Here is a 20000-nt window from a genome sequence, read left to right as displayed (position 1 = left end):
TCAGATCACATGGGGTTTTGTAATAACAGACCTGTCCACTGCTAAGAAAGAGGAGAGAGAGAGAGAGTGTGTGTGAGAGAGAGAGAGAGAGAGAGAGAGAGAGAGAGAGAGAGAGAGAGAGAGAGAGAGAGAGAGAGAGAGAGAGAGAGAGAGAGAGAGAGAGAGAGAGAGAGGAAATGAACTCTCTGAGCTGTCTTTGATGAGTGTCTGTTCAATGGAACCCCCATTGGCTGACAGATTTCCTCTGTCTCCTTCTTTCTCTCTCTCTCTCTGTCTGTCTTTCTCTCTCTCTCTTTCCCTGTCTTTCTACCTGTGTGTGTGGGAGTGTATCTTTCCGTGTCTTCCTCTGTCTATGTCTGTCTGCCACTCTCCAAGGCTCTTCTGCCAATCGCCTGCCTTCTCAATTTAGGTGTCAACTCATCCCACCCCTAAAGATACATCCCTTTGTGACAGGAAGGCACACGCCCACCACTTCAAAAAAGAAAAAAAGGAATACTCTTGGTGCCATATTCCACCCACTTGTGCGGACAGAGCAGAACGGCACCATGTCGATGTGGGCAGGACGACCCACTGGCGTGACAGTGACGCGGCGGTGTCGAGGATGGACATCAGCTGACGGCGGCCATTGTTCGGCAGCTAAAGGGCGTCTCGCTGGTGACAGGCGTCCACAGAGTCCCCATCGCCACGTCCTCCTCCTCGTCCGCAATTATCCCGTGGCACAGCTTCATTAAACCGTCACTTTGCCGACACGCCCCGCCATGTATGCCACCCACAACCCCTATCACCACCACCACCACCCATGTGGCGAGATATCAGAAAGCCTAGCAGGGACATCTATCGCTGGCTTTCAGCTCATCTGAAACCCTAATTATGGAGCCAAAATGGTTGCCGCCTTGACAAGGAGTCAAGACGCCGCCATGCAATCACCGTGACGTGACGGCTGCTGCAAGGCCCACCAGCAGCTTCGTCGCTGCAGATCAACTGGGGGATAAGAGCTAATAAGACTTCATCTGTGTTACACACACACACACCACCCCTGTTAAACGGAGTGATATAAAATACTTTAATTAACGCGGCTATACATGAACATCACAGCTCCTGTTTTATGAAGCTGTGGGATCCAGTTAAAATTTTGTAGCCGTTTTTTTTCGGAAACATTAGGCTGTGTCTGCACAGTAATCACTTTAGCGTGCATGCCAGTCATCTAATTGCATTTTGCACAGATCCTGCGTTTGTACATCAAACAGTTTGTCAAGCGTTTATGGTCACCATTCATCCTTATGGTAACCACTCATAACAATGCAGAGACAAAAAAAGCCTTTTCTATTCTAGCAGCCTTTTCTATTGATAGTAGATGTGTCTGTCTGTGGTGATGTTTTGCTATCCTCTTAGCTGCTGTAGAGACAGCATTGAGATCTATCCCAGAGCTTGACATCTCTCATGAGAAGACGAGAGAGGGAAGGATAAACCCGGATGGGAAACTAGTGCCCTTCTAGAGTCTTATGATAGTCAGGTGCAGGCACAAGAAGCAGGAGGACAGAAAGATCAGTCAGACTTTTTTTTCTTTTTTCTTGTCCTCTCTCCTCTTTCACCTCTCGACCAAGGGCTTAAAAGTGGGATTTGGATCAAGGAGAGGGGAGGGGGGGTTGGAAAGCGGTTGAAAACAGAAAATAAGAAGCAGAGATTTCTGATGTCTCCTCTGCTCCTTTTTTTTGTAAAGACAGAGCGGACGGACGGCGAGGGGAGGAGGATGTTGAGCTGCGGACCTCACGGTCGGTCGCTAAATCCGTGGCGGGGGTGAGGGCAGCCTACGCCAAAGCATATCAATGTCTGGCCCCTGATACCTCTCTGTGGGAGGCAGGCTGGGGGGAGAGAGGAGGGGTGAAGCGACCAGACCAGACCAAATATCCCCTTTCAACAGTGAAGGTGTGCTGTGTGTGTGTGTGTGTGTGTATCTGTGTCTGTGTGTGTGTGTGTGTGCCTGCGTGTGTGTGTCTATGTTTCTCTGAGTGCAAGTTGGAGGGGGTGGGTGGGCGGGGGGATTTGGAAGGTTACACGAGGCTAAATAGTCTCCGGAGAGCACTGGAGGGTCAGGGCATAGGGGAGGTATGGAGAGAGGGGAGAGGGGAGAGGGGAGCTAGGCAGAGAGAGGGAGAGAAGAAAGAGGGGAGAGGGGAGGGGTAGCCAGAGGAAAGCAAAGGCGAGGAGAGAGAGGCAGGGAAGAGGGGAGAGAGTAGAGGAATGGGAGAGGTAAGCGGAGGATGAGACAGGGGGAGAGGATGGGGAGAGGATAGGGAAAAGGGGAGTGGTAGGCAGAGCAGAGGGGAGAGGAGGAGAGGAAAGCTAAGGGAGAGGGGAGGTATGGAGAGAGAGATGGAGAGGTAGGCATGCAGAGGGCGAGGGGAGAGTTAAATATCAGAGACCTTAGTGCCCAGAGCAGAACAGAGGAGGCCGCTTTGAATGGCTGTCACGTCCAGCATTCAGGCCACAGGCTAGATTCAGTGTTATTTATTTGGGCATTTATTTGTGTGTGTGTGTGTGTGTGTGTGTGTGTGTGTGTGTGTGTGTGTGTGTGTGTGTGTGTGTGTGTGTGTGTGTGTGTGTGTGGTGTGTGTGTGTGTGTGTGTGTGTGTGTGTGTGTGTGTGTGTGTGTGTGTGTGTGTGTGTGTGTGTGTGTGTGCGTCTGTCTGTGTGTGTGTGTGGAGAAACAGAGAATTATTTGTGTACTGATGTGTGTATATACAGTTGTGTGTTTACAAATTTTAAACAAGCATATTTGTGCCAAGTTGGTGTGCAGAGTTACTGTATGTTTGAGTTAGAGTGTACACTGTCTGTGTATGTTGGAGGGAGAAAGTGTGTTTTGTGCATAGCCTAGTACTTGCTTGTGTGTGCAGTGTGTGTGCATAATATTTGCATTTCTGTGTGTGTTTATGTGTTTATGTGTGTGTGTGTGTGTGTGTGTGTGTGTGTGTGTGTGTGTGTGTGTGTGTGTGTGTGTGTGTGTGTGTGTGTGTGTGTGTGTGTTTATAACCCCCCCCCTCCAGTAGTTGGTTGGTACACTGCCGCTCCCTCCCGCCGTTTGATGTTCCCTCTCCTTCGGTAACCAACGAGAGGCAAGAAAGAAGCATGCGAGACTAGCTAGCTAGCTAGCGCACTCTGCCATGCTCAGCCCCTATTAGCCATGAAAGACCTCCTTATTCAGCTGCGCTAACGCTAAATCCACCGCTGGGGCCAGGGGGGAGGTGTAGGAGGAGGAGGAGAGAGAGGGGGGGGGGGTGTTTGAGTGGTTTACTGTGCGTGCCTGCGAGCAGCGCTTAAGATTCCTCACAACTAAACCAAACTGTTCCGATTTAAATCCATCTCCCTCGGTGAGGGGGAATTATAGGTAAACATATGCCTCCATTATTTGCTTTGCTGCCTGCATCCCTGCGATGAACTAAATAAATATATAAACAAATATATTTAAAAAAAGAAAGAAAAACGCTCAGAGCCCAGTGGAAATATTTTCCACTTATGGATCATATTGTACACCGGCATATGCCTTAAGATTTTCATTATGCTTATGTAGTAAGCGGCTAAGTGAGTGAGCGAGCAAGGGGAGAGCGAGGGTACTGAGTCACTGGGATTTAGTGGAGTTGGTTGTGTGCTGCTGGTTGTGTGTGAAGGTTGTGAAAAGTCTTTTCTTGCAAGCAAGCAGCCAAAAACACTTTGACCTTAACCTTTGGGTTTAGACAAGCATGAAGCCAGTGAGCTGTAGTGTGTGTGTGTGTGTGTGTGTGTGTGTGTGTGTGTGTGTGTGTGTGTGTGTGTGTGTGTGTGTGTGTGTGTGTGTGTGTGTGTGTGTGTGTGAAGACGTGTAGGTTAGTAGTGGTGACTATACTGTATGTGTATGCGTGATAGTGTTTGTGTGCTTTTGTAAGTGTGTGTATGTGTGCGTGTGTGTGTGTGTGTGTGTGTGTGTGTATGTATCGTGTTCGTGCACAGGGGTACGGCCAGTGGGGAATTGGTTGGCTTGAAGGGGGCAAGGGGGACGAGAGTAGAGGAGAGCTGGGTGAGGGAGGTTGGGTTGGCGCGAGGTGTGTTGTTGGTGCAGCGCTCCACGGTAAAATGAGAAAAAGATAATGACCCACTTTATGCCCTTTTATGCCAGCCTAGTGAAATGCACCTGCCCCAAGAGGAGAGAATTAATTACCCCTGATGTGCAGCGCTGAGGCACTGTAGCAAAACCAAACGTCACACTTGCTATTGGTTAGCAAAACACTGCAGTAGAAAACACACACACGCACGCACACGCGCACACACGCGCGCGCATCACGCACGCACGCACACACACACACACACACACACACACACACACACACACACACACACACACACACACACACACACACACACACACACACACACACACACACACACACACACACACACACACACACCACAGCCCAACACAAAACCTAACTGCTGGTCTTGGCAACATACCATAGTCTTTACACCAAGCAGCCATTTTAGTCAACCACTGAACACTTAACGAGACCTCAAAAAAAACTCTAAGAAACAACAAAAACCAAAACAACAACACAATAACAAAAGCAAAACGGCCTCCCTATGTGAAAGGCCATTACAGGTTGTGGTTTTAGCACGTCTTCGCAGCATTCCAAAAGCCATTACAGTGGACTAAGGGACCAGTGCAGGCCGGTGTGCCGCAAGGCCCTCGGCTGGGGATGATGTGAGCTGCTCTGGGTAGCGGAGAGGGAGGAGAGAAACGGGTCAGTTGTCCCAGGCCCACAGAGGGAGGCTGGGTTATCATGACATTGTATGCATTTGGATTCGGATGGGGGGGGGCTTTCAAATGACTTTGACATGGGCACAGCCAAAGCTGTCAGTGGCCCTGGAGCTGTTGGAGCTGGAGCTGGAGCTGAAGCTGGAGCAGCACAGCGTCTGGGGAGGTGAAGCCTGGGGCAGAGGGGGGAGCAGTGGTGGAACAGTGATGATGGTGGTGGTGATGATGGTGGTGGTGGTGGTAGTGTGGGGGAGTAGTGGTGGTGTGTGGGAGTAGTTGGTGGTGATGGTGGAGGTGATAAAGGTGCAGGCTGTGAGCGGAAGAGATGGGGTGGCAGCTACACTTGGTTATGGCAGAGAGAGCTTTCTAGCAAGGCAGAAAATGGGATAGAGAAAGAGATGGGGAACTGAGAGAATGGGAGAGAGGAGTGGGATATGGGAAGCAGAGAGAGGGAGAAGGACAGAAAAAGAGATGTATAGGCAGACAAGGAGAGGAGGAACGGAAGATATAGTAGAGGAGGACACAATGAAAGAGAATGGGAAAGACAGTGAGAGAGAGAGAGAGAGAGAGAGAGAGAGAGAGAGAGAGAGAGAGAGAGAGAGAGAGAGACAGAGACAGAGACAGAGACAGAGACAGAGACAGAGACAGACAGAGAGACAGAGAGATAGAGAGACAGAGAGACAGACAGACAAAGAGAGAGCAGGAGAAGGAGCAGAGAGAGCAAGTGATAGGATAGAGGAGATAGAGAAGAGAGAGAGAAAGGCAGGAGAAGCTGCAGTGAGGCTGACTGGCTGGCTGGAGGGGCCCCTCTGGGACTGGCCTTGTTAATGCAGTGCCCGTGGACAAGCCCCAGGCTCCATGACCCCCTCAGCATGCCAACATATTCGCCTGCCTGCCTGCCTGTCTGTCTCCCTTCCTCTCCTCTCTTCTTATCGCCTGCCTGACTGTCTCTCCTTTTTGTTGTATTTTCCACTCTCTCGCTCTCTCTCTTTCTCTCTCCGTCTCCTTTCCATCTATATACTCTGGCAGTTTCCAGGTTCCCAGTGTTACATAGTATCTGGGTCTGGGTGGGTATCTCCTTGCCTTCCTGTCCTGTCCCAGGATGCTTTGGTCTCTTCTGCTGGGTTTTCTTCTGTGAGAAAGTCATGCAGGGCTCTGGTTATCGAGCGGGTTCACCGGCATGTCCCCCCGACTACAGTATCTCCCTCTTTAGTCTATCTGTCTGCCTGGCTGATGTTTTCACAGCGCGAGCAAGCTTGGCTTTTTTGGCTGGCTTATCTGGCTGCCTGTTTGGATGCCAGTGCAACGCCAAGCCCTTCCATCATCCATCCTCCATCCAACAGAATGGCTCAGTGGAGAAATATGCTGAGGCCGGCGGGTAAGAGATAGCGACTCACGAGAGGCCGAGGAGATGCAAAAAAAGCTGCCCACCGCATCGCATCGACGAGGCGGGCCGGTGTGGTGGTGTCTTATCAAACAACAGCTCGGTGCAATTTGCTGGGCACAAATGAGGACATTCTTCGGCAAGACGACGCCTTTGTTTTCATCTTCAGTAGCGGGATTAGGTGGAATTAGTAAACCGAGTACAGAGTAAACAGATGCGCGAGCGAGCGGTTGGGGGGGAAAAAGAATCCTACAAAGGGCCATTTTTTTTCTTCTTCTACATCCAATGCCCAAGATGTACCCCACACACACACACACACACACAGCACGCCCGTCTGGTCCGCCTTGCCAGACCGATTTCTAAACTGAAAGGGATTTGCCCAATTTGCCTTCAATTGGATTTTGCCCATTTGAGATTTGCCTCGTTTATCTTCTTGGAGGGGCTTATTTCATGCTGCCATGCTGTCTTGTCTCCTCTCTCTCTCTCTCTCTCGTCTCGAGGAGTCTTGTCTTACTGCACCGCTGGCTGGTGCTGCTCTGCACTGCTCTGTGCTGCTCTGGGCCTCATTATGGCAAGCACGGCCACCCGTCGGACGCTGCCTAAGATCCGCAAGAGTGGGCCTCCTACCCGGAGAGATGATGGGGGATGCGATAGGCTCGGGGTGGGAGATGTAGTATCTGTGTGTGTGTTTGTGTGTGTGTGTGTGTGTTTGTGTGTCATTGTGTGTGTGTGTGTGTGTGTGTGTGTGTGTGTGTGTGTGTGTGTGTGTGTGTGTGTGTGTGTGTGTGTGTGTGTGTGTGTGTGTGTGTGTGTGTGTGTGTGTGTGTGTGTGTGTGTGTGTGTGTGTGTGTGTGCGCGCGTCCTGTTTGTGTGTGCGTGTGTGTGCGAGGGGGAGGGTTATTTCTGATAGACGTGCTGTGAGCCAAAAGCAGCTAAACTACAGTCAAGTCAAAAAAGCGAGTTGCGATTACTGCGATGCGGAGACCCCCTACGTCTGCGCCTCATGTTTCACAAATGACCTCCTGCAGTCAGCATTCCACTCAAGTGCTCTTGATGGACAAACTGTGTTATAATTCTCTCGAGGGTGAGGGAGGGGATGACGACAAGAAAAGGAGAGAAGGGGGGAAAAGAGGGGGGAGGGTTAAGAATGAAACGGCACGGTGATGAGGTCCGTAAATGTTTGGATAATTGTGTTTGGATTCCAGCCGTGGAATTCTCCATGTGTGGCCTAGAATGCCTATTGTGACCTCGGCAACACGGAACTGGCAGCGACTCAACGGCATGCTGCACTCCCTTTGCATCATAAATAACCAAAGAGATATCGGCGCTGCCATATTTTATTTTTGTTCTGCCGCGCATTTGCACGTCGACTAACCTGACCGCGTGGAACATGGAGGAGGATATGTACGGTACATGCTCTTCAGCGTTCTCCGGCCGGAGAAGTAGGATGGGAGTAAGACCACTATTCTAAAGATAAACATTAGTCGGAAAATAGAAGCCCTGTCCGGGCTAATTTTACCCAATCAGAATGGCCTGTGCGGTTCTGAACTGCACAATGACAGTGAGTCCCAAAGACACGTGGAGAGAGAGAGAGAGAGAGAGAGAGAGAGAGAGAGAGAGAGAGAGAGAGAGAGAGAAAGAGAGAGAGAGAAGGACCTGGCCTGCTTCCTTTTTCTCTCTCGCTTTTTTCCTTTCCTCCAGCACTGGACCTTTCTCCTTCTGATGACTAGTTTAGCCCTAAAAGGCTCAACTGCTCTAATTTCTGAAAGTACTCTTAACCTCACTTAACATTGGCCAAACCGCCGGGGACTTCTCCCATGTTCCTTGCAAACGCTCCCCGCGCTCCCTCGCAGCGTAGAAAGTGGCTGACATACATACGCGGGCCTCATCAATCAGGGCCAGATGAAGTATGGGGTACAGAGGAGCAGACCCAGCCCTGGGGTCCTTCATAAATCCATAAATACTCAGTTACATAGAGGTCCGAAGAGAAACCATGACCCAAAAACGCAGGAGCCACAAACTCGGGTGACTGTACAAAGAAATGTGACAAGGTACACTGTACAGTACAGGCGCACACAAACAGGCACAAGAGCATCCAGTGGGCTACACAAAGGCAGGGAAACGAGTAGGCCTAGATAGATAGATAGATATATAGATAGATAGATAGATAGAGACTTCATGACTCAAAATCTAATTGTGCAGATTAATTTACTGCATTCCCTCAGTAGATGGCTCGCAAAGCAATTATACCTCATGGTGTACTGTATGTTCCGCTGCTGCGTGAGGCCATTCTTCACAGCACGAGAGATGGCAATTCGTCTGCGAATTACCATATAATTCATAGATTTAGCCGCATATTTATTGTAGCGATATGGCAATGTGGGTTAAGCACACTTCTCCGGGGTACGCTAGCTGCAGTCAGCCCTTCTGGCATCCCCGCTGTTCCCCCAGCCTTATTCCCCATTTGCTCCCCGCCATTAGTGCCTGTGGTCGCTGCTAAAACACTCGCTTTCATCTCCCACTTGTAAATGCACATAGATGAATGCCCCGCTCTCCAACAAGGGTTGCCTGTGAACGGAGCTACAGTAATTATGCTAATGCTAATGGTAAAATAGAATAGCGTGATGAAATATTTACGGTCCCCGGCCCTTTGAACACATATTTGAGAAGATTCCAGAGCATTCAGGAACACTGCTCCTCTCCTGCTTCCTGTCATTGGCAGACAAACACCGTTGGCAACACCTGCGGTGTCATAAGGAAAGCTAAAGAAAGGTAAAAGAGCTATCCCACAGAGAACTGAAAAATGTAAAAAAATTAAATAAAAATAAAAACTCCTCATAATAAGTTCAGGTTTTCTGCTTTTCAAAATGATAACCTACTGTGGAAAAGTTTTGCACACACTTTTTTTTTTTACTCTATCCTATTTCGATCTGACAGAACACAGAAAAAACTCGTCCTAAGGTGTTTTCGAAACATCTCCTTTCCACTAACCACAGCTTTCGCAAGACCCCCAGAGCTACTAGGAATTTCTGGGAACCACCACTTTCCCACCACTGTCATCCAGGCCAGAAAACTCCTCTATCTTGTGAAGGGTCTTGATTATCGCATGAGTTATATGATTTCTCCCTTTTGGCTTAATGTCTTAGTACCAATGGATGCTCCACATAGCTCCAGCTTCTGCCTGTCGACTTGGCAGGCAATATTTAATATGGAGTCCCGTTCGTTGACCCATACAGAGATTAATCCCCCCCTAACTCAGATATCGAGGTGCACTATCAGCAATATCAGTCTCACCTCACAATGTTCCCCATGTGATGTTCGTCCGCGTTTTTCTAGGCCCCATTGCTTTAAAAAGCCTCCCTAAGCCTCTTTAAACCACATTCAAATGAGACATCTTATTGCTGTAAGACATGGTGCACACAGTGCTCCGAATAGTGTTGTGTGTTTATAGTGGGTGGTCTCTGCCTCAGCTTTTTGAAAGTGTCCATAAAACGCATCATAACTGAGGCGGGTGAAGCCTCTGTGCCATTCGTGGGAGTCGTTTCATTACAAAGCTCTTTTCATTATCTATATTTGGAGACTCTGCGGAGACGCCTCAGTTCTGCAGGAAAAATAATTATGGTAACTGCTGCCGAGACGGGCAAAAGGCAGGGAGAGTGCAGAGTCTGAATGAGCCATGTTTTAGATTCCATTTTCCCCAAACAAAAAAAGCAGAGGACAACAAAACTCTTTTTTTGAGGCAGCGACTACTGTAGAGGGGCTTTTGTTAATAAGAGATCTATGCCCACAGGAGTTAAGAAGGTGGGGCTAGTGTTTTGGAACAACACGAACACGGTTTTGCTCCGAACATTCTTTTTTCTTTCTAAACTGTACCAGGCAGAGAAAGCACAGGCACTTCCTGGTTTCCCAGAATTCTGTGCTGTTGTTGGGCTATTCGGGGCCCCTGGGAGATGACAGGTTTACTGTGGCCCACTCACTGATGAGGGGCGCTATTAATACCATTAAATCCAGCCCCTATCCACTTCACCATTACTCCTGAACCCAAACGCCTGGCTGCATTAGGTTAAGAGTGCCAGCTAGGCTTAAGAGAAGGCCTCCAATGCAAATCGAGGGCCGTTAATTACCCCATTCATGGCCGAAAGAATGAAGAGGTTGTGCTAGCAAAACTAGGGACACCACGGCAGCCAGAAAGCATGGAGGGACACCCTCGTGCTAAGTATGCTAATGGCGACTTGGAAAACAAAGTCAACGTGGCTCGAAAGTAGTGTTTAAAAAATTGTCTTTGGCCTACGTAGAGTTGATGGAGAGTTGACTCTGGCCTGAGTGTCGTTGGTCTGCTACTGTGGCCCCGTGCCCCCTTCCAGTCTCTGTGCAAATGTTGTGAGATATAATTAAGGTCGCTCTCTTCGGCTGGTCAGGGGGAGAGCAGGCCAGACAGAACAACAAACACGACAAACTTATGCTAATGGCACAGGAGGCATTCCAAGGGGCCACACTAAGCCGTGAATTTCATCAGTCAACATCAAACACTTCATCATCCCCTAAAGACCAGCAACTCACCCCTCCACCCCTCCCTTCTTCTCCTCTCCTCCCCTCGCCTGCAATTAAAATGACTAATAAAGATCCATTGAAAATCCTTGCCCTCCCTCTGCCAGTGCCGTAAATATAGCCAGCTTGCCCCAAAAGCACCCAAAATAATTAGACTGTCATTACGTTTTGAAAAAAAATCTCAAGAATTTGTCCCCACACGGAGTCCTAGAATCTTGGCAAATATTTCTCCTGACCCTTTTTTCACAGCTCAGACATTAGTAAACCAAGAGGATTAAAACTGACCATGGAAGTGTTATTGGCAACAGCCACGCTTGCCACCCCGAACGAGGGCAATCTCGCTGTGTTTGGAGGGGACACCTTCTTTGAACACCAACGGATGAGATGTTCTTGTAAAACTAGACCCCATCTCGCTTGCTCACCACACACCCCCCCCCCTCCAGCCGTGCCTCTGACGCACGCACACATTGTGAAGGCCACAATAAGGTGACCAGCACATGCTTCCTGTCTGGAGCGCACGAGTGTGGAGGGACACACATCACCACTTCCTGCCAAGCAACAATAGGGGCAGAGATTCTTTAAGTATCTGTATTGTATTGTTATCTACTCTCTCTGATAGGGGGGTTTTCGATGGTTAATAAGGGTAGGAGAACAACATGCAAAACACATCGAACTAGGCCTGTGTGTAACGGAGGCCAACTAGCAGAGTGTGGCCTGGAACGTTAGTAAACCTCCCTCCCGAAGCCTCATACAGTATCATTAGCGCTGAGCTATCGGACTGGTCCTTTGGCTCGGCGGTCCTGTCCTGTGCCTCCCATGCCTGAACTAGAGCGTTGACAAGAAGGTGGCGAGTTCGAGCCCCACGTGGCGGACTGTGCAGGAACGCCTCAAACTCAAAAGGATAAGAAGAAGCGTAATGAAACTGGAAGCTGCCACCACAGATCGTGAGCTGACAGCAATGGAAATATTTGCCTGTGGTCTGGTCACGCAGTTTGCAGTTTGCGTTTTAAGGGGAAACAAAAAACAGAGAGTGAGAGATAGGCGCTCGGGATCTCTGCCACCTGCTCAAACGAAGTGTGTCACCTGCAAAACCAAGATGTCAGCACAGAGCGGCAGAACCGTGGGCCCGCCCTTTCCTCCTTTCATGACGGAAGGAGACTGCCTCTCATAACCGATGCCAAATTTCACATTAGGGCCGTTACACTGGTCCTGTGTGGATTAATTAGTCGTGTTTTTCCTCTGCTTTCAGATTGACACAGTCACCTACAAAGGGCTTGTGGTTATTCAACACACACACAGACACACACACACACACACATACACACAGCAGCCCAGGACCCATGAGGATCCTGCATATGATCACATCCAGAATTGTTTCATCAGCAATCGCCTTTGTGGTGCCTGTCAGAGTGGGAGGTGCGCTGAGCTTCTCCACTGCTATAGCAGAGCCACCTGGCTACCGTGTTCCTCTCTGCATGGCCCTGACGGCTGAACGCGGATGATTCATTAGCTGCTCCCGCACTAGTGTTTTCCCAATAGGAGAGACGTTGGCCCAGCTTTAATTAGCTCCATCCAAGTTTGCTCAGCATCTTTAGCACAGTCACACAACCTAATGGGGTGATTACCATCTTCGGCGCAGTCCAAGCGGACAGATTTGCCTCATCCCACTTGGTTGGTCTGTCTTCGGCTTGCCATGCGTGCCCTGGCCTGACCTAGCTCTGCCCATCAGCACTACAGCCCGTGGCGAGCTGCGCACACGGCACCGTGTAGGTGGCCTGGCTGGGAAAGGGCCGTGGGAGGCAGTCAAGTCAGACAAGAAGATTTAACTATTTGTATTCTGCTGTGACAAATATGGCATAACAAGGAGGAATTCTACAACCTTGTGTTGAAAAGAAATTACCTGGGCGAGTGAGCTTCTTGACTGGGGGGTGGGGGTTAAAAGAGAAAAAGTGAGAGAGCCCACAGCATATGGTTTCAAAGATGAGGCAGCATTAATTGATTGCCCAGGCAAAAAGTCACTGGCAGCCACAGCTAAATTATCTGAGCTTGATGCTAATTTTATACGATGAGTAAGTGTTATTATTGTATTACAAAGGCAGCACAACGAGAGTCGTTTCTCTTTGGAAGAGGCAGGGATTCAATTTTTATTCCCAACTGATTCACACACACGCAGTCCCCTGTGGCACAATTAAAAACTCTGCTCAAAGGCTTCAGCTGAGAGGACAAATTCCTTAATAATCCGGCCCCGTGTGGAAGCACACGTCGGATCCAGCAGAACTAGGCCCAGTCAACAAGTTCAGACAGCAGAACAATGACCATGATACACAATGACATATCCAGCGCTTGGCCAAAACAACACAATTACAGCTTTCAATCCACGGAAGACGCAGTAAAAAAGCTGCACAGGCGGTAAGACCCAAAAGGATATCCTGTGTTTCCCTGGCAGAGTCAAAATACCGTACAGGGGCGCAAAGCCCGCGCTCTCCATATCAGGGTCAACGTGCTCAGCCTGAACGGCGCATTGCAAAACAACTGCAACAGAAATAGTTGGCTGGTCCACATTTTTAATTGCAGTATTAGCATTTAGTGGTGGGAATTAAAATCTACTCCTCTATAATAAATCTTCCCCTATTGTTGTCAGAAAAGTATAAACGCCTGTTGGAGCGGGGAAATGGTGATTGTTACCACAAAACATTTAGGAACAATAACAACTGACGCTTATTTTTAATTACTGTATTACTTATAAATTCTTACTGAATGTATTAAAAACATAAACTATAGTTGATTTGCATTTTTAATTTAACAGCCAGCACTGTTCCCTTAATGTGCCTCTATTGAAAAATAAATGCGCAAGCATTTCACGGCAAGATGAATTCTTCTTTGCTGCGTAAAATATTGGTAGCCTATAGCCTATATTTATTATTTCTATATGGGATTTGGAGAAGTTATTTGCAGGGGTTGCTGCGAACAGTCACTTCTCATTCAGCACGTTAACCATTGTTCTGCTTGCCTTGCCTATGTGTAAGCGCTGCTGCCACCATCAGGTCAAATCCTCTCAAACATGGTGAGACCAACAGTTTGACGGCGGATGCACGGCACTGCCTCTTTCGAAGTGATTTCACTCCAGGTTTCTTCAGTTTGCAGACATAGTTCTATTGTAGTAAATGAAAATATAGCACAACACGACGCATCTCCAAGCCACCACATCAAACTTAACTGCAGGACGCGCACACATGCCTGGTTTGTTGACAAAAATAACTTTGTCAAAGAAGTAGCCTTGAATGAGTGGATCACTGAGCAGTCTGTAGGGCAATGTGTGTCCATTGAACGTGCCGAAATTAGTAATAGCGTAACGTTGCCTATTCCCTTACAACTCAAACTGAGGTTTTACTGTTTCATGTCTAAAAAAAGTTAAAAAAAAAAAAAAAAAAAAATGTTTACAGAGAGTCAAACTCAAAGTGTTAAAAGTAGAATGTAGTTAGGCTATCCCCAGTGAGAAAACGCACATTTTGACCAACACTTTACACGGCTTTTCACTAAAATGGACGCTTTGTAGTGTGATTGAAAACATTCCACAAACCATTATACACTAAGCTATTGAAAAGTTGTGCCTTGAAATTCCATTACCTTTTACATTGAGTCCATCTATAAAAAAATATTGTAAATATTTACAATCACTACCTGAGTCAACAAGATATTGAAGTGGCTTGATGAAAATGGCACAGATTCCCACAACCTCGTTGAAATAGTTGCTTTCAAAACAGTTGCGCAAGAAACTTGTCTAAAACCGAAGGCCTGGACCATGGATATAGGCTACATTTCAACAAATGCAGTGCAAAGTTTATTTGTTCCCCTGACATAATTATCATGCCATAGACTCATTATCACACCATTGGCATGATGCCAAGGCGCACTGACAGACACCCCACAAGAATAAGGTTTTACATACAAAAATTCAAGAGGAATGAACAGCCCTATACAACACAAAATGTGTCACATGAGTGATGCCTCTACCAACTGTGTAAAAATAGATCACAACCTATAAACAGCAGCAGCTTGAATTGATAAGATTAGGCTTCCAAGCTATTAAGGCACTTAGAACGAAACCTCGGTCCTCTCATCGCATTAGACACTGACTGTAAAGGCTACTTAATAGTTCAGACGAAAGGCGACAGTTATCGGAAGGCATGGTTCTGTTCCGAGTTTGAAAGCGGCCAGACTCTTGATTTAAACTAACTTCAGATGAAGCCGATTAATTAAATAGAAACAGTTACATGTAGGCTAAGGCGCGCGGAACAGAGAACGCGAAACTGGACCTACGATGCAAAGGGAGTAGAGTGGAACTTATCTGCGTTCTGCACTACCCATAGCCTGTATTCATCATGAAAAGTGACCTTCACACAATAATAATAACGCAAAATGGTCTCGTGGATTCCACAGCGGTGACTAAATTAAAAGTTTAAGCTGCGTATAGTCAAGGCACGCAGGCGAGAGGGGCTCGGTGGGCGACTACCCGAACATTATTGAGACTGCATCGGCCGTTTCACATTCCATCACTACGGCATTCACAACTTAACTCCTAGACAAAGGAAAGATTCAAAGTGTAGAAGGCGATAAACTTGTCCCTGGTAAAGAACTAGAGCGAGTAGCCTACAGCCGACAACGATAACTTCGGGTAGGCTCCACTCCCTACTGACGGAATCTTTGTTAGCCTACTTCAAATAAGCGTCCACTACTCAGCAACACTTCAAAGTAATGAGAAGTCTTACCTTTGAATACTTGTCCTCGAACTGTAACCAGTAAACTGACCGCAGCAAGGAGACAAGTTAAAACTCTATCCATTGCGAGAGTCTTCGCGGACGCTACCCCAGTTCTGGGGTGAGACTGGAGCTACTCTTCCGCTGTGGCGGTGGAAATATTCCCGGTTTTACAGTTCGGAGCCTGGGACTGAAAATGTTTCCTCTCCTTCTTCCCCTACTTGGTTAATTGTGTATCCTTCTAGCGGCTCCACTCTCGTAGTGACTTCCAGACGGCCGAGAGGAGTCTGACGTCACCATACACGGGGAGAGGGCTGGAGAGTGGAGACTGTGCGCTCTCCGATAGAGGGGGTATTATGCGCTCCGCAACACACAGAGACACACGCGGATTCTGTGAGGAGCTCAGCTCTCTATACACACACAACTTCTCGCAATTCACTTAGGAGACTGATAACATAGTGATTATTATTTCTATGTTATAACTCAGTCTTAAAGGGCACACCACTGGTACTAATGTGAAAGCCGACGGGTGGTGAAAAATAATGTAGACAATAGCTTATTAAACCAAACGATGAACAACTTTCAAGATTCACCACGTTTATAGGCTGTATGTGTAGGACAGTAGTTCATATATGTTGATGAATCCCGATAAGTTTATCTAATCATGTTTTGCGCATGCCATGATAAGTCATAACAAGTTTACGCACCACATTTTTATGTGGTTCCTATGGGACATGAGCATTTTTTATGAGCAAAAACGCAACAGCACGGTATAATTGCACATGAAGTAAAATTCACCACTATCCAGTGTTGGTTATCTAATCTACAAGTGCAAGGACCTGACATAACTAACCTACCAACAGTTGGCATAAGAGCCATGAAATATTTCTGATTTATTAAGTGCATCATGTGTTTTACTAATTGCATTCCCATCCGAGTTTAAGTTCGGGGGGAGGGATATCAGTTGGACTCCTGTGCGTGAATCCTCTTCTCCGGTATGGAGGGAGTGCGAGACCTCCGGGCTCCCATGCCTGGCAAATTGCCGCCGTGGGCATCTGTCCGTATCTACCAGCGCACATGTCTAGCTGCTCGCAGGCAGCCGCGGTCTGCATGCATGCACTTGGGTTTACCTCAATATGTTATGTTTTTCGGCAAAATTAAGAAACACTTAGCAACTAAGTAAAATTTCCATACAGCCTAAGCACAAATTCCGCACTAAGCGCTAACTTCACTCCATGAAACATAGTGGAAGAACATAAATACACCACAAACAAAGTAATAATGCAGGTAATAAAGGCACAGCAAATACTGGGCTGTATATTATAAGGCACTGACTTGGTGGGGGAATCCCAAAGACAAAGGTGGACGGGCAAAAACAACCCCCTAAATAATGAAAATGCTGATCATTGTTTTCTTTCCCCCAATGTTGACCTGATGTTGGCACCTTTCATGGTACCAACAGGTGTCCAGAAGTGACTGTGCAAACCTGATTCAGGTAGATACTGAATTCCTGATGGTGCAATGGTTATTCTGCATCCTTCTTGTCCTCAGCACTCTTTTGATTTCACAGTGTTCAGAGGCAGGGAGGCCAACAAGGGGAAACAAATGGATCAGTTTTCCTGGGCCCAGGGAGAGAGGAGACCCAGAATCGGGTCCCCATCATATCACTGATTGGGGTGAGGGGGCTTAGATTAGCTTTGCCCCAAGCCCGGACAAAGTGTCCAAAGGTAAGAAGAATAGTGGCTGTCACCGATTCATAAAGTTGGATGTCACTGATTCTTGTTGTTCAGCAACCTCCTCTGCATGTCATATTATATGTGCTGGAGTTGGGTCCAGAAGCTGAGGGTTAATGAAATATTGTAACTTTTAGAGCAGTTGCAACACCAGGAATGGGACAGGGGGGTCCATTTGTCCTGGGCTAAGAGAGAAGTGGTCCCAGAATTGCCCCCCCCCCCCCCCACCCCAATTCAATACATTGTTTTTGCTGGGCAAAGCTTTCCGCTGCCCTTTTCACAGGTGTTGCATGGCTGTATCTATCTGAACTTTCATCTCGTTGGCTGAGCTTGTGAAAGGCAATTCATTCCACAATAGGCTGCGTCTGGTCATTGGGCCTGAATATCGTCCCATTCTGTTCCCATTGTTTATAACGATTTTCTTCCAACAATATCATATGGCCTAAATGCAGCACGTCTATATAATATTGACTTTTAATGTGTTTATGCTTTGCCAGTTCATAACTCGCCTGCAGGCTCTGTTGCTCTGTGTCGTCCTACGGGAATGCAGCCTCTCTTTCTCTCTCTCTCTCTCTCTCTCTCTCTCTCTCTCTCTCTCTCTCTATCTATCTCTGTCTCTCTCTCTCTCTCTCTCTTTCTCTCCCTCTCTCTCTCTCAGTGCTATGGTGATGGTGCCAGATGCAGGCAGTGCGTTCTGTGCTGCAAAAGCAAAAAGAAAACACTGGGACACATGCAGTATTCTCTATGGATGCTTTAACCTCATAATATTATGATGATCTGTCTGTAGGTCATTGGTGGGAGGTTACTAAGCCGAAATGTGGAAAATTGGACAAGCTTAAGGGGTAGAGTGACATATAAAGCACTGACACTGACAGACAAAACACATATTTGTTGAAACTGATGATGAACAGTACACATTTTTTGTTGTTATTAGGGTTAAGCAAGTGCAACAGAGGCCAATTAGCTGATATTGGCGTTCAATGTTAGTAAACCTCCCTCCGGAAGCCTCATACAGTATCGGTAGTGCTGAGCTATCGGACTGGTCCTTTAGCTCAGTGTTTCCCAACCAGGGGTACGTGTACCACTAGGGGTACGCGAGCACACTGCAGGGGGTACTTGGAAAGATTTTATTATTATAACAAATGTATGGAGCAGTCACATCAGGACAGAGAAAGCGATATAAAACATGAATTAGGGGGTACTCATGGCACAACTAAGAGGTTTAGGGGGTACGCAAGACAAAAAAGGTTGGGAAACACTGCTTTAGCTCATCGGTATTGCGCTGTGCCTCCCATATCCAAACTGGAGTGTTGAATAGGAGGTGGCGGGTTCGAGACCCGAGTGGCAGACTGCGTGGGAACACCTCAGTTACACAAGCAGTTTCCCCTTATAGTCTAGGTAGTTTGTTTGGGGTCTGTTTTGGAAAGGCGTAATTTGCATATTGACCCTACCCAATATTAAGCATGTTCTGTCAATAACTGTAAGCCAGAACTTTGTTTACTCACGTTCCCCTCACTGGTTGAATGGAAGTAGTCAGGCAGTGAAACCCCATCTATTGATTTTACAAATATATTGCAATAAACAAAAAGTACATTTGCTTCTCATTACTCTTCACCAAAGACATTAATACCAAAACAAATACTAATTAGAAGTAAATCGTCTAAAATAATGCAAAATGACTCTTTTTCACGGCCGCATACAAAACAACAGTAATTATTAGCTGACATCGAAAACCCATGAAAAATTAATCTTTTTTCATTAGGAAAAAGTTGCGTGTAAATATTTGTTAAGATTATATATTTTATCCCATCAGAAAATATAAACACGTTGCACAGAACACAATGGAGAAGATAGTTTCATGGTGGTGGTGTGTGTGTGTGTGTGTATGTGTGTGTGTGTGTGTGTGTGTGTGTGTGTGTGTGTGTGTGTGTGTGTGTGTGTGTGTGTGTGTGTGTGTGTGTGTGTGTGTGTGTGTGTGTGGGTGTGTGTGTGTGTGTGTTTGTGTGTGTGTGTGTGTGTGTGTGTGTGTGTGTGGGGGGGGGGGTTATTTTGCTGTTTGTCTGAAACTCTGAGGAGGGAGGGGAGGGGAGGGGAGGGGAGGGGAAGGGAGATGAGGCTGCCTTTTGCCTTTGCCTTTTAGCAGACATCAGAGGCACAGTGGAGAGCGAAGTAATTTGTTGGGCCTGCACATCCCGCAGCAGGCCGCCCAGCCCAGAGATGTGAGATGTGCACACAGCCACACAGCTGTCTCTGCGCTATTGTTCCAGGCCACGGGCCCGGTGACATTTTCATATATAATTATGTACTGCTCTAGACAAGGCACATCGGCTCCCCGTGGTGGCTCGCGATCAATAGGCATCAGCCGTGGTGGTGTGCTGCACTGCGCTCAGGGCTGGACTGGCCATCTGGCATAGCAGGCATTTCCCAGTGGGCCCTCGTGAGCCCCTATTTTTAGAAATGTAAACAATAATAATAATAATAATAATAATAATATATTTTTTTACATTTCTGAAAAAATAGGGGTCCAAAAGGGTGCGTGGGCCCACCGGTGAGTCAGTTCTGTGCCGCTAATTATGAGGGGCCTTTTTCAGCCAAAAGTGCCCGGGGCCTATTTCTCCCCCAGTTCAGGCCTGACTGTGCTGGCCAGGCAGGCAGGAGCAGAGATGGAGCTGGAGCTGCTGAGGCGGAGAAAGCGGTGGAGGGAGAGGGAGAGGGAGAGGGAAGGGGAAGAGGAGAGGGAGGGGGAGGGTTAATGCCAACACCAAACACCAAATCAAAAAGCCATTGCTGCAAAC

At 47.5% G+C, this 20000-nt stretch overlaps 1 protein-coding gene across 5 annotated transcripts in view; it reads right to left on the bottom strand.

Moving 5' to 3' along the window:
• ptprma (protein tyrosine phosphatase receptor type Ma) overlaps positions 1-15759 on the bottom strand; it is a 304853-nt gene extending 289094 nt beyond the window's left edge. For all 5 annotated transcript variants that reach the window (XM_063206751.1, XM_063206756.1, XM_063206753.1 and 2 more), the window contains exon 1: positions 15485-15759. In XM_063206751.1, the coding sequence (XP_063062821.1) occupies positions 15485-15557 (73 nt within the window). In that variant the 5' untranslated portion in view covers positions 15558-15759. The remainder of the gene's footprint in view (positions 1-15484) is intronic.
• Positions 15760-20000: the final 4241 nt, after the last annotated feature.

The sequence above is a fragment of the Engraulis encrasicolus genome, chromosome 9 (assembly GCF_034702125.1).
Source record: "Engraulis encrasicolus isolate BLACKSEA-1 chromosome 9, IST_EnEncr_1.0, whole genome shotgun sequence".
Classification (NCBI taxonomy): Eukaryota; Metazoa; Chordata; class Actinopteri; order Clupeiformes; family Engraulidae; genus Engraulis; species Engraulis encrasicolus.
Note: the sequence above shows the minus strand (reverse complement) of the source record. Positions and strands in the feature narration are given on the sequence as shown.